The sequence below is a fragment of the Lissotriton vulgaris genome, chromosome 5 (genome assembly GCF_964263255.1).
Source record: "Lissotriton vulgaris chromosome 5, aLisVul1.2, whole genome shotgun sequence".
In the NCBI taxonomy this organism is placed as follows: Eukaryota; Metazoa; Chordata; class Amphibia; order Caudata; family Salamandridae; genus Lissotriton; species Lissotriton vulgaris.
Window position 1 is genome coordinate 554,411,849 of NC_141693.1, and position 15,365 is coordinate 554,427,213.

General features: G+C 45.9%; 1 protein-coding gene across 2 annotated transcripts in view; it reads right to left on the reverse strand.

Moving 5' to 3' along the window:
* The window catches only part of SHLD2 (shieldin complex subunit 2), a 1,133,281-nt gene that overhangs the window by 349,525 nt on the left and 768,391 nt on the right, over positions 1-15,365 (reverse strand). For both annotated transcript variants that reach the window (XR_015295898.1, XM_086922015.1), the window contains exon 6: positions 3,109-3,315. Coding sequence is in view for 1 of the 2 variants with exons in the window: in XM_086922015.1 (XP_086778141.1) it covers positions 3,109-3,315 (207 nt within the window). In the remaining variant the exon portion in view is untranslated. The remainder of the gene's footprint in view (positions 1-3,108; positions 3,316-15,365) is intronic.

Sequence of the window (15,365 nt, forward strand, 5' to 3'; positions counted from 1 at the left end):
CCGATGCGAGCTGATTTTGAGCTTTGGTCAAAATTTCTATCAGATTTTCATGGCATAACTCTTTGGTCTTTGGACGAATATTTTGTCTGGCAACTGCAACTTTTCTCTGATGCTTCTGGTGCCCATGGTTTTGGCTTATTTTGGGATGGCAGACGGTGCGCTGAGAAAATGCCGAAAAATTGGGTAGCTGAAAAGAAGAGTATTGCCTTCTTAGAATTTTTTTACACTCATAGTGGCCCTTACAGTATGGGGTCACAAATTGGCCAACAGAACTGTTATATTCAATGTTGACAACCAGACCGTGGTGGATTTAGTAAATGAAAAGAAGAAAGAGAGGTTTCATACCAGAGAGATCCGATATCACTAAAATTGTTAGCTAAGATCATTATGGTTTTGCCCCAGGTTTTTTCTGAATTTGAGTTCCATTTGCATAAATTAGGCATGGTATGGCTATTTTTCGGGGCTTTCAGGGTGTCGGAGCTGCTGGGTACGGCCTTTAACTATGACTTGAAGACAAAACACGTATCACGTTTTCCATCACACATTGAAATTTTTCTAGAGCACTCAAAAACTGATCTGATGGGTAAAGGCTCCAGGGTACGCTTGCAGGCTATGGGGGGTTTCCTTTGACCTATACAAGCATGGTCTGAATTTGTTGACAGCGGAGGTGCATTTTGCAGATTTCTTTTTTGTCATCAAGATGGCTCCCAGCTTAGAGCTTCACAAGTATTAGCCATACTAAGACATTCCCTGAAGACTATTGGCGAAGACCCTCAAAAATTTGGTACACACTCTTTCCGTATTGGGACGGCCTTAGAAGCGGCCAGGTGGGGTTTTTCTGTGGGTGACATTAAAAAGTTAGGGCATTGGTCTTCAGATTGTTGTTTACGCTACATCAGAACACTGGAACATAACGTTTAAGCTCAAGGATATTAATTGTTATTTCTTTCTAGATGCGGCACCATCACCCAAACAAGATTGGCTCATTGACCATTCTTTTATCAAGTGGGCTGCCACCCAGGCAGACAAGCGACATTTTGGCCGGAACCTGGGTTTTTCATCAGCTGCTATTTCTTTATCGTGGTGGGGGAAGAGTGGGATGAAATGGGGCCAGTTTTTGCTGCTGATTAGCGAATTTTCCTCTAAACGCATGCCTGATTTGCTTTTGATTCACCTGGGGGAGAATGACCTTGTCCAATTATCAGGTTTGGGGCTGTTAATAGACATTAGGACCGATCTTGAACTTTTCTTGAAGACATGGCCAGGAACGCAAATCATCTTGACAGCTCTTCTGCCCAGGAGAGTATGGAGAGGGGCGGACAGTTTCACTGCTATAGAAAGGGTGCGAAGGAAAGTAAATTGTGATTTGCGGCGTTTTTGTTTTATTAATCGTTTTTATTGGTTGTTACATGATGAGATTAACAGGGCGGATTTTCAGTTTTTTCATCACGATGGAGTACATCTCTCTTTCATTGGGAACGAAATGTATCTACTGAACATACAGGAAATGATTGCTGGGATTTTGCATATTAATCCATGGTGTTGAGTGTTTTTACTGTTTTAGCGACAGCTTCCTTGTATGGTCTTAGTTTTTATTAACTGTATTATGGTTACATACCATTTCATCTTGCTGTTTGTTCCATTTCTCCACAGTCCTTTTCTCCTTGCTTTACTCCCACATTATTTTTCTCCCCCCCACCTTCCTCTTTTACTTTCTTTTCTCCCTTCCTCCCTTTCCTTTCCCGGTACAGTTTCCTTTAGTTATTCTTCTACTTAAATTTCAGGATTCGTTGGGGGGTGGGTTTTTGATGTGTATATATTTTGTGGGGATGAAGTTTATTTACTGTTATGGCGATAGTACAGTGTTTTTTCATGAAGTTTCTTTCTATTGTTCATATTTGAATAAAGACTTATCCTGTTTGGCGACAGTGGTTATATGAACCTTTTCTATATGCTAATATCAGACAAACTGGTGAAGGGGGGGGGGGGGGAGGAAAAACACATGGGATAGGGTTTTTCCTCGTGGCAGATTTGGAGGAAATCAAGGCAGGAAGGGTTGGGGGCATTACGAATGGGTTTGGGCAGAGGGGAAGCAGGGGAGATAAGTCGGAGTCAAGAGGTAGGCAGGAGATTGAGATAGGCGTTTGGGGAGGAGGTTTAGGACGAATAAAGGTGGGGAAATAGTTGACATGGGGTCAGGGCTTAGGGGATGGGGGTGTTAGTTTGGAAAATGTTGTATTATGATATGTTTATGCATTTATTTTTTACTGCCTACCTATCCAATAAAGTGCCCTTTTATCCCATCTTGGTGTGAGGCGTGGTTATTGCCCGAAGGGATTCTGGGGTTGACACTCGCAGAATGTTCAACCCCGGGCGATGGTACGCCCTTGGGCTGTTCCGGGTCGGGCCGCTGGGATTGGTCAGGGTACGCGAGACGCGAGCATCAAGCTCTAGCGGCTTCGCGTGTGTCGCACTTCCCTCAGAATAGGTGAGGTAGGCGAAAAGATTTTGGCCCGCCCATCCACCCCCATTTTGTGCGAGTTATGTATTTACGTTTTTGTTTTCGGCTATGCTAAATTTTCTTCTGTACTGGTGGGAAGGGTTGGGGGCATTAGGAATAAGTTTGGGCAGAGGGAAGCAGGGGAGAGAAGTCGGAGTCAAGAGGTAGGCAGGAGATTGAGATAGGCGTTTGGGGAGGAGGTTTAGGATGAATAAAGTTGGGGAAATAGTTGGCAGGGAGTCAAGGCTTAGAGGATGGGGGTTTTAGTTTGGAAAATGTTGTATTAGGATATGTTTATGCATTTATATTGTACTGCCTACCTGTCCAATAAAGCAGCCTTTTACCCCATCTTGGTGTGAGGCGTGGTTATTGCCCGATAGCACTTGCAACTTAAAGTGCAGAAATGTGGAGGGAAGCACTATGGGAAGGCGAGATCATTATTGTAAGAAAGCCAAACCTACTGCCTTTATCAGACCTTACTTCATGTAGGCTTTTGAAGGGTTGGGAATCATTCCAAACATCAATGTCCTGCACGGGCAGATGAAGGAGAGGATTCATTCTTTTCTCCAGGCACTTCTCCTACAAACCGCTCCGTGCAAGATCCTCACCTGAATATTTCTCAGTAAGGAGGGCTGGGATGTCTGCGATTTTTTGTGGTGCGGCCTCGCCATTTTGATACTTGACTTTAAAATCCAGGGCTCGACTGTCGTCTTCAAACAGACACTCGCAGGAGGACCACGGCGTTGTGTGCAGCTCTATAGCCCCTGAAACTGAATTCCGTCGGGCAAATACATTTCGAAATTCCCATATATGATCTTTAAATAAAGAGAAAAAAGGAGAAAATAAGTTATGTCGCTCCAAAGCCACAAAAGAAACAGCACAAGCAATCAAATTACACTGGCTCTTTCAACACGTCTGGTTCATTGGTATGGACATCTGTCTCTTCTTTTTATTTCCATAGTTTGTTCATAAGACGCAACAAATCAATCGGAGGTTGGTCGTCATTAGAAGACAAACTGGTAATCAGTAACCCCCCTCTAAGCTTCCATCTGAACATAAGAAGTGACTGCCCTAGGGCAGACCGACTGGGAAAGAGTTCCAAAATGAGATTAACAAGCATTTGCAATGCAATAGGTCTCGCATTTACGCGTTTTTGAGCTATTGGCATTGTAAATGACAATGCTTTTTATTTTTGTTTACTTTTTAAAACATAAATAAAAGGCATTGTCATTTACAATGCCAATAGCTTAAACTTGTGTAAATGCGAGACCTATTGCATTGCAAATGCTTGTTACGACGAGGTATTGAACTCCGCAACTCCGCATCTTGACAATCTGTACAGTATTAATAAAAAAAAATCGACTGAAAAAGGTACTGACTGGCACAGGTTTGGAACTTTATCTTTCACCTACAGATCACAGATTCGACTCATTTCCATATCCAAATGTAATAATGCTGCTAGCAACAGGTGACTTTCCGGACAGCTCAAGTTGTTTTTGTTTTAAAAGATCTCAAAGACCTCAGCACCAGAAACTTCCTGTGTTTTGTTTGCCTTCGGGCTGGACTCTGGGCGCAAGCGCATCAGGTAAACTGAATAAAATAAACTCAAGCCATAGCAGCTCTCTGATGTATATCAGGACCTTTCAGAATGAGCACAAATATTTAAAAAGTACCAGTCTATTTCTGGTCATGGGCTTACATTTAAGAGCATTCCGTTTTGTACCGTGGGCAGTGATTAATTTGAACATGTGGTTACTAGTGGGGCCCACCGGCACTCGTTTTTCGGGGCTGACACTTTGGGGACTGACACTTATTTTTCACTAGAGGGAAAAACATGAAGCGGAAATATATAATTAATGAAGAGATTTATTTTTAGTTTGCACTTATTGATTCAAGCATATACTAAAAATCCATGAATGCATTATGTGGCAAAATCAAATTACAATTTCGGAAATGTGGTGATATCGAAGCATAGGGGTTTACACTCTCAAACTGAGCATCACAACATACTACAGTTAGTACGGATTAAATCAAAGCAAATGCTGCATATTGTAATCTCTTTGCCTAATTATTGTTAGTCCCTTTAATTGCGTTGCACCACAGTTACAATGCACCCGCCGCTTATAGATCCATGCTCAACTATTCAGTTGCTGCAGCATCAAATACAATATTCATCTATAAGAAACCCCTGTCTTCTATTTATTACAAGCTGGCTCCGTGGAGCCGACGGGGGGAGGGAAACTGAAAGCACGCAATGTCAGCGTCCGGAGACAGGAGATGTGCACGCGTACGGAGTGCACATCTCCTGTCCGCGCGTGCCATCTCCTGTCTACCTTCCAGCACCAAAGCAGCAACAATAGAGTCTCACTAGCGAAGCAGCGCATGCGCTGCATTCGCTAGCAAGACCTAAAAAAGAGAGTAAGCATTGGTACAGAATAAATAGCATTAATCAAAGTGAAAGGGCTTATTTATTGATTGGCAAGTTTGTATGCGTGGTTGTATGTACAAATAGTCAACGGGGGATGGGTCAGCATATGTATGGATGGAGGATGAGCGATTGACTAAGGATACATGGATAACTAACTGAATATATAAATAAGTAAATGGATGGTTGAACAGATGAGTCAACGAGTGGATGATTACTTCAATGAGCAAGTGTTCTTGAGTTTGCTGCTCCTGCAGCCTCAGCCCTTAACTCAACATTTATTTATTTATATGTTTTTCTAGAACGTCAATCCCCGAGATGATGTTGGAGCAGTTTAGAAAGAATTTTTACTAAATAAGTGAGATATGCTTACATAAAAAGAAAAAAAGAAAGCAGAAAACAACTCAAGCAAAATGGGGGGAGTTTAGGAGGAGGGGTGAGGAGAGAGATCGATGCACAAGTTGAATATTTATCAACGGGGCAACCCCCTTAAACCTATATGGAACCTGTATAACGTACTGGAAAAATATATAAAGTTCACACGGGGCTCATTTCTCTCGTGCTAAAATCATAAAATTGCTCCGATGTGAATCCAACTAATCATTCATTTACATATGATATTTGCAAAGTCACCCCAGTTTTTTTTGCCTTCGGTTGCTCAATTTGATTTTGATGGCATAAGGACTATGAGCGCTTTTCATTGCTAATCAGTGTTACGGTGCTTGTGCTCTCTCCTTCAAACATGGTAAAATTGGTTTACAATGCATTGGCACATTACCTTTACTTGTAAGTCCTTAGTAGCTCGTACTACGTGTACCCAGGGCCTGTACTGTAATATAAATTAAAATGCTTCTTTTGGGCTTGCAGGACTCATTGTGCCACCCACTAAAGTAGCCCTTTATAACATCTGCGGCCTGCCACTGCAGCATGTAGGGCAGTTTGACACTGCCATTTTGACCAGGCAAAATAAACCATGGGTCATCTTTCCAGGATGACTATGGGTGGAGCTGTGCCCAGCCCCACTTACAGAGGGCTTTGCCTCCTGCACACACAAAGGAACCGGACACTTGTCTTTTGTCACCCCAGACTTCTTGGAGCCTTGACAGGGGACGTTCCAGAACCAGATGTGGGGGTATTATAGAAAATTCCCACCACTTAAAAGCTTGGCATCAGGTATAACTGGACCTCCAAAGTCACTCTTCAGCGCACTCCTGTCCCTGTGGGCATTACTGAAGAATTACTACCTTGCTCAACAGAGGACTGCCCTGCTGCTTGAGGACCGCCCTGAACCCTGAGGGCTACCCTGCTGCTTGAGCCCTGCTCTGGTCTCTAAGAAGAGGAATGGACTTGCTCCCTTCATTTCAGGCTACCTAAGTGATTCCAAGGGTCAGTTGGTTGACCTCCTACCTGAGTTACAGGAACACAACAAGCTCCAGAGGCCTCCCTGCAACTGACCAGCTGACCTGCTGCACTGGACCTGCCACAGCCCTGTTGGTCTCTGCTAGAGTGAGTTCCTAATCCCAGAGAGGTGTCTCCCTAGTCCCTGGACCCTTAGCTAGCACCAGTTGAGCTCCTCCTGTGAAGAAAAGTGAAATTCCGAAGGTTTGGGCTCTTCGTGACCACAAACGGGCTAGTTCACACCAAAACTCTGCCAACCGTGATGACCGCTAGCATGAAGCTCTGGTGAGCTCAACTATTCTTGCTATATCGACTGTCACTTGACGACCTGCAATGCAAGAACTGCACTGCGTGCTACAACAACAGCCTGTGGTGACCACCAACATGTAGCTCCAGCAACGATAGTCTGAGACACCTGACCAGATCTTCGGGCTACAGTAACAACGGGTCATGATACCAGGCCTGCTCTTTGGTCTACAACAACAAATACTTGCGATGCTCTCCCTGCTCCTCGCGTCACCCTCCAATGTGAACTGAACTCTTTGTGCTGAACTTTGAGAAGGTAACTTTTTCAACAGGACTAACCTGGTCCCTGTATCCGGCCCATGCTTCATTACGATCGACCCGAACGTCTTCCTTTTCCCTGGTGTAGCACAACCAGATAAGCCTGAGGGGTGCTTTCTGCCTTTAGGCGCTATATTTACCTAAAACTTTGAATTTGAATATCATCGGTTCCACTGATTGGATTTTTGTCATTCTGATATAATTTTATTAATTAAAATGTACTCTATACTTCTAAATTGGCTTGGGATTTTTTTCACTTAATTACTGTTTGTGTGCTGCAAAAAATACTATACGCATTTCCTCTAAGTTAAGCCTGAATACTTTTGTGCCAAGCTACCAGAGGATTAAACACGGGTTAATTAGTGAATTTTGTGGTTCATCAAATGAACAAATAACTATACATTAGGTCGATCATTTCAAAAAAATTCTCCTGGGAGTCATCGGCCAGTAAAATCCTTATTTCTGGAATTATTCAAACCACAACATGCAGCAGATATCCAGTGACTCCAGATTACCTCAATAAACAAGGCCTTGACACATTTAGGGACAATTGTTCTGTTAGCTTGAGAGAAATTAGGTCAATGGGGCCTTTGTATTATTTTTTCAATGCAAAAGTTAAAAAACAGAGCACCATAGAAGTATAAATAAGAAGAAAAGAGTGATAATGAGGTTAGGGCAGGGAGGGGTAGAGCTGGATAGAGTATAGGTGAGGGCTTGAAATTATGGTGGTCGATGAGGTGTATTTGATCTATTCAGTGTGTCTGTCCGATGTCTTGTGAAGAGGAAAGTATTGCTCCATTCCAGTGCTACAGTGACCTCCACAGTACAACCAGCACTTTCAGACCTCCTCTTGCTAAACAAAACACCAGACTGATGGAGTGGACAAAACTGAGGTAATGTGCATGGGAGTTATCCCAGGGCTCCAAAACTGACTTGGAGAGTGTACATTTCAGTCCCATGCTCCTTGGTGGACTGCCCTCCCTCAGTGGATGCATATCCCATCAGTCAACAATGAGTTACGGTCCCCTACACACATTGTTCAAGCTGAAAATTATGGGCAGAATGCTTGAATTAATCTCAGCCACTGGTAACTACTCAGGGCCACATTCCAATATATTGTTAATTTGCACACTATGCCACCTCAGTTTGGACCCAGCCATAAGCAAATCAGTCCTCTCCCTGCTCCAGTTGTAGCAGTCTAACCCTAACAACAAGGCAACATTTTCCCTGAAAGGGAAGACAAGCAACACAAGACCGGGTTCACCCTTATTTGGGCCAGATACATTTTAAGGCATGGGCAAAGTGGACTCTGGCCCAGGGCCCCAGTCTTTCAGTGGGCCCCCTGATGGAGCCAGCTCTGTTCTGTAGAGAGTCTTGCTCTGATGACCGTGAATTATTCTTAAACACATTGTTTAAAATACTGTTTCCCTTTCATTTACTTTTAATGTGCATGGTGAGTGAGAGCCTATTACAGACATTTTGCAGGGAAATGCTTTGTTTATATTTTATGCACCACCCATAATGTTGCTTCCTTTAGATGTAAACTGGAACTCACAAATGAGAAATGGGAGGGTGTTACAGAGATCATTTGCAGTAATATTAGTGACTGGCTACTGTGATACAATATCATCATCATGAATCTTTATTCGGGTACCTGCCATAAAAGCACATCAGAAAAAAATATAAATACAATAAAGCTAATAAAAACAGACAATAAGATAAATACTTAAACTATCTCAAATTAAATCAAAAGTAGCACAAAGGGCATGGTTCAATCGTATAACTAAAGTGGCAAAATGAGTACGATTTTCATAAAACTCATTGGAATGACAGCACAAAAGGCCTGTTTCAGTCATATATCTGAAACCCCCTTGTAATATATGCCAGCCACATCATATTTACTCCCAGTTTTAAAACAAAATCCTTCTACGGGCTACTTTTTTTGCCTGATTCTCCACATATTCAGCAAGAAATGGGAGACATCATATACAATAGGTTGGATAGTATTTCTTCTCAGGATCCTAGTCACCGATCTCTAATAACTACACCTCAAATTACAGCAAAGCGGCATGAGCCACTTCCTCCTATACCTGTGACAAAGTGAACAGAAAATTACAACATGATTGATAGATTCTATGTCAGGACCGGAGGCTTCAGATTATGCTTTTTCCTTCTTCGCTGTTTTATTTACCCAACACACAGCAGCCAAAAAGCAATAACACTTGCCTTGAGGCGTTGAAGGGCCCGATAGTGTAAGGGACCCGGGAAGATTGCCTGGATGGATGAAGAAAGCAGCCCCACCACCCGGGCAATCTGCCGGAGGGAAGTATGAGACCTCGAGATCGTCTGGCGCAAAATGTGACGGATCTTGCCTATCTTCCTGGGAGGCAGACTCAGGGTGCATTGTACCGAGTCCACCGTAAAACCCAGAAAAACCACAGACTGAGAAGGAGAGAGAACCGACTTTTCCTCGTTCACGAAAAACCCCAGCCCTTGGAGAAGGGACACTGTTTGCTGAAGTTGAAGCAAAAGCTTCTTGGGACATTGCGCCATCAACAGGATGTCGTCTAAATAGACAACCATCCGCACCCCTTGGCTCCGCAAGTGTTCCACCACCGGGTGGAGTAGCTTGATGAAGCATCAAGGCGCCGAGGAAAGCCCGAATGGAAGGGCGGTAAACTCGAAAACCCGGTCTCTCCACAGGAATTGAAGAAAACGACGGTGCGGAGGGTGGATGGGCACCACCAGATACGCGTCCTTGAGGTCCAGCCGGACCATCCAATCGCCTGGAAGGAGCACGTCCCGCAACAGATGGATACCCTCCATCTTGAAATGCCGGTAGACCAACCATCCATTGAACTCTTTGAGGTTGATTACCGGGCGTTTGCCCCTATCCGTCTTTTCCACAAGGAACAGATTGCTCATAAAACCGGCAGGGTGTTGCGCCGAAAGACAAATGGCTCCCTTGTTCAGTAAGTCCCTTGTTCAGTAAGTCGGAGACCTCTTTGTCGACCAACTGCGCATCTGCGTGAGAAAAAACGATAGGATGTGGAGGCCTTCGCTGATAGGGCCGATCGTAAAACTCTATGTGAAAACCTCGGACGGTCTGCAAGACCCATGAGTCCGATGTGATCGCGGCCCAGGCCTCCGGAAACAAAGCCAACTGCCCCCCAATGCGGACTGAGTCGCCGGGATGACACTCACCGTTTGAACTGTTTCCAGTGGAGTTCTTGAAACCACCTCTGCCTCGGAAGCGCTGGCCTCTGGTGGGGTAGAAGGTGTTGAAGTTGGAGGAGGCATTAAATTGTCCCCGCCCGGAGCCTTGATTCCTGTTGCCAGCCTGCTGCTGACCGCCACGGCCGGTCGCGCGGCCCCCACCGCGACCAGTCCCCCGGGAGAAACGCTGTTGAAAAACTCTTTTAATGCTTGACTGGGCCCTGTCCAGGGACGTAAAGGTGGAAACGAATTTCCCCAACTCTTTGATGAAAGGGTCCCCAAAGAGTCCCCCTTGGGCTACCGCCCCCGCCTCAGAAGAGGCCAAGTCGCCCAGCTTCGGGTCCAACTTAATTAGGAGGGACCTACGACGTTCGGTTGAGAGGGCGCAATTGGCATTGCCTAGGAAAACTACCACTATCTGAGCCCAACTAGACAGTACGTCTGGAGAGATGGCCGTCCCTGACACTTTGGCCTCCTCAGCCATGTCTAATATCTTTGTGATCGGGCCTATGGCATCCAAAAGTTTATCCTGGCAGGACCGCCAGGAGCGATCAATGCCCTTGCGAGGATCTTTAACGAATTTCGCAAGGAAGGTGGCCATCTTTGGGTCTAATTCTGGGGTAAGGGCCACCTTGCCCTCCAATGTCGGCCTAGGACACTCTCCCCGTAGGCAGCTCCTCGCCTCATTCGCTAGAGGTTTGCGGAGGCGCCCTGCGACAAACTTCGCCACCTTCTCCCCCGGGGTCCAGGCATCCGACCGCGGATGCATTATTTCATCCGGGTCTAGCATGCCCGAACTGTCCTGGGGCAGGTCGGCAGCGGAGCCCGAAGGGCGCCAAGAGCGCACAGAGTCCTCCTCATCATCTGTGTCCGCCCCGTGGTTACGGACCCCGAAGGGCCCGAGGTTGGTGGAGGCGCAGGGGTAGACGCGGTCGCCTTGGCCAAAAAAGCGTCACGCAAGCGCTCAAAGGCGTCCCGGTCCACACCCTGCGCCGCCCCAGAAACCCCGTCCTTACACAACTTCTTAGGGGCAGGCGGGGCACTGCTAGCCGGAACCACTGACGGGTCCGCGACCCCTAGATGGGCCTGAGTGACCCTTTCACACTCCTGAATAATGCGGGCAGACAGACGGTCCTCCATAGGGCCCACTATCTCCTGCACACAGCGGTAAATAGAGCTGTCAACCGCAGTGTAGAATTCCTCATCATTTAAGTATTGATGGGATTCCCCTTCCTCATAATATTCCTCTTGATCCATGGCCCAACTAGCAGGGGAACTGCGAGGCAAAAATCAGGACAGCAGGCAGCACCTGCGCAAAGTGTGGTGCAGACTGAATCTGCCGCTTTTGGCCCCGGTGTAACCGGAGGGGGGGGGGGGTGGACGGGACACAGACCCCAAGCGCGCCGACCCTTGCAGGAACCGGGTCTAACCACCTCCCTGCGCGCTTGTAATAAATGTAGTGAAGCAGGATTCTAATCGTGTCCCCAGACAGCAAAAACGCCCGTAGGCGGCACCGCGGTAATAACCGCTATACAGACCCCAGCGGGCGTCACTTAAATGCGGGGAATTTGGGCAGAATACAGACCCAGGCGGACCCGGGCGCAGCGGTGAGGCGGTAACAGGCTCCGGCGGCTCGCTCTCCTCAGCGCGGTTCCCCTGAGGAGATAGACCGCGCTGGGACCAGCGAGACGCTCCGGCGCCCTCTAGCGGCCGGAGGCGGACGCGAACTGGGTGAAGTCGCGTAAGGGACCGCGAATGTCCCCGCGACTAGCTAGGGGCTCTGAAAAGGAAACAGAGCAACAGGCTAAACGAAATACAATCGCATAAGAAACCCCAAAATAACGATACATCAAACTCCCACTTCCACACAAATGAGGAGATAAGGAGAAACACTTAACTGGCTGTACATGGAAGAAGGACTACGCTGTGGACTGCCTGGCTTGCTGTCATGGGACTTGTAGTTTCTGATAAAAAATGTTGTTAATGTTCTAGCCCTTTTACCTTTGTTTGGAGGTTTAGGGCTTGTGTTATTGCTTTTTAGCTGCTGTGTGTTGGGTAAATAAAACAGCGAAGAAGGAAAAAGCATAATCCTCGCCTCCGTGTCCTTAATAGAATTGAAACTTACCGTTACAATGCTAGGCAAATTTCGATTCTATCACCTTACGACAGAAGTGGCCAAATACATCTCACTCTGAAAAGGTAAACTGCCACTTAGCCACAACAGAACAGAGTGGCGCGATCCCAAACCGGACTTTCATGTACAACGATTTGGCAAGAGGGGGTTTAATCTCATCTAGGTAACCTTCCATTATGTAATCTTCTTTAAACTCAAGAAAAGGCGCAGTAGGGGATCCCACCCTCCCATTCCTAGAAATCAAAGCATCAATAGAATGATGATGAAGACCCTTGAGCGTTGAATTTGAAGTCCCACAGGCAGCCTCAGGAGTGGACCAGATATTCCCACATCCTATCTTAGTCAGCCAGCATTTTACAAACCTGAAAGACTGGATTCTAGAAGCCCTGGGTAACTTCAGTACATCCTCCAAGCCCAATCGGTATGGCGCAAGTTCTGGGGATGCCCAGACCCTCCGCCAATACAATAGTAGTCTAAAACCCACTTTATTAGTAAGAGATCTGTGGCCCAAACATAGTTGGAGGGGAATGAGTGGAGTGCTGATGGGGAGATTAGTGAGGAGGTGCAGGAAACTTACATAAAATATAGAAAACATGTCACTATCCCCGAATATTAGCTGCAACAACTTTAGAAATTGTTTTTTGAGAACTAGTATCCTGTTATTATAACAGTCTGTTTCTGTATCCACATAAAGGTATACCAGATTGCGGTGCCACTTTAAAGCTCCACCATGGCCTGAAGCGGAGGTTGGCTACCTGCAGGTTTGTCCGCCATCCTAGCAGTACCTGTGATGGACTCATTATTTGAAGACGTTAGGTAGAGATGTACCATGTGTGCTTTGACTCACTTTTAGGAATCCGAAGAAACCAACAAGGCCGTCATTTACCTTTGTGAGAGGCACAATACGTGCATGTTTGTATTCAGATTTGTTTGGCAACCTTGCTCTCGGAGGGCACCCGTGCTAGATGTCACCTGTCTATCTCCAGAGCAACCAATATCAAAATATTTTGGAATAAATGTATTTTGGGGTAATCCTTAAACGATCAAGGCCCCTCTAGTACATTTTACACCTCCACTGCATCACCAACTTGCTCCAACGCAGTTAATACATGAAAGAAGAATCCTAGTACATTGGACACATTTTTAACATTCAACTATTTTCACTCATACATATAATAAAAACAGGCAGCAGATACAGCATTTCCTTGGGGCAGTCGAGTAAAAGTTGAGGCAAAAGTAACACCCAGGATTTTCCAAGCACTAACAGTGGTAGTAGATATCTATGGCTTCTCCCCCAAGTTGGCAGCTGACTATCGATTGTGCCACCATCGCATGGTTCTATCAGTCTGAGTTTGATCCAAAGCTCGCCCATGCAGTCTGCACACACCCAGTGGTAAGCATGAAACTTGTTTGCAGCAACACCTGGATACCTCCCCAAACTGCGCAGAGAAGCCGGGTGTCTGGATCATAGTAGCAAAAGACAAGTGGAAATGTTATGAGCATGGTGGCAGCAAGAATCCCAGGGGTACCACAACTCTGGAGACAGAGTAGAAAGGAGAAAGAGGAAAGACATAAGGAAACTAGTTAAGAATGAAATAACATCAGTGATTCAGGCCAATACCCCATCTGGCAAACCAACTTTTGCAAGGAGGTTCAGAGTAACAGCATCGATAAAGCTGTGAATAGTAAGTGAATCAAGGTAATGCAGCAGTACCATTCACTGCGAGCAGCAAATCATCAGAACAGCTACACTGACTGGTTGAGTCCTTCTATTAGTCCTGAATTAATTCTGCCTGCTAATGACAACAGGAGATTGTGGCTTCCACAAAGTGTGTTCGTCTCTCTGCGATATTCTGCTCCAGCACCTTGGATGCAACCAAGGGAAGAGCTCTGCAGGACTGGCCATAGCGGGCATCGGGTTTTTCCCCGGGAGGTTGGAAGGGTGGGAGCTGGTTCTGCAGTGATGGTGGCCGGTTTTGTTACAGGGGATCAGTTTTGTAGTGGTGCTGCAATATCGGCCCCCACTAACAAAAGGAGCAGTGCTTCAAACGTGCACAGCGGGAGCTGGTCTGACAAAATTGCCAGGGCAGCTTTGGGTTCCCAGTCCGGCCCTGGGGGAGAGACATTGCTCAGGGGGTCGCTACATCTTCTCATCCATTGATTGCTGTTTGGGTTTTGCATACCAGACTGCAAACCTGTCTGTCTGCGAAAAGACCTATTGTCACTTTACACCAGGCTTAAAACTCGCCCATTCATTACCATTGGTTGGTGTTATGTCCACCCTCATTCAATTGCTTTTTATTCATTGGCTTGTGTGGGCTTTCCTTTCTCTTCTTACGTTTGTATCTCCCTGGAGTAAGGTATCATTACTTGTTTTCTCTCACCACTTACTTTTAAAGCACTACGTTATTCTTTTTATTTAAGCACCCGATGAGAGTGTATGTGTTTTGCAGTTGTCTCCGTGTATTTCGTTTCCTCCCTCTGCCACTTCTTCCCCCCTCTCACTCTGCCAAGTGCCCTATTTCTCTCTCACCCGTGCGCTTCTCCCCACCCAGTCTTCCATGATGTCCCCTGGTCTCATGTGCTTCTTTCCCGTGCATTGAAGAAGCTCGGATAAGTAAATGTGAATAAAGAAAACATCGGCATTATTCTGTAGGTGCTCGCATGCGTAGTGTGTGAGCCTGTCCTGCTTTACAGATTACTCTTGACAGCACTTCCCATGCTGCGGCTTCTAGTTCCATATGATCCCTATAGAAATATGGTCTGTTTATGTTCCAGATCTGTAGTAATTACATGGATTGTAGTACTCGGATAAGGTGAGGATCAGGAGGGAACCGGATTTGTTTAATGAGGTTGTACATCTACTGCTGTGCTGATGAGTTTTCAGCACATGCAGCATTGGTACAAGCAATGCTCTTACACATAGAACAGGTAGCGCACCCAGCGGGCACAAACATTCGCAGTTTAGGTATGTGTTCATTATCCACTGCTGAAGTAGACGCATATCTTCATATTGTCCTCCAGGTGGCGCTTTCAGCTTGCACACTTCATTGAGAGCAATTTTAAAATAGTAAAAAAATTACTTACGAAGCCTAGTAGAGAGATACTTCAGAAACAACCAGTACAAA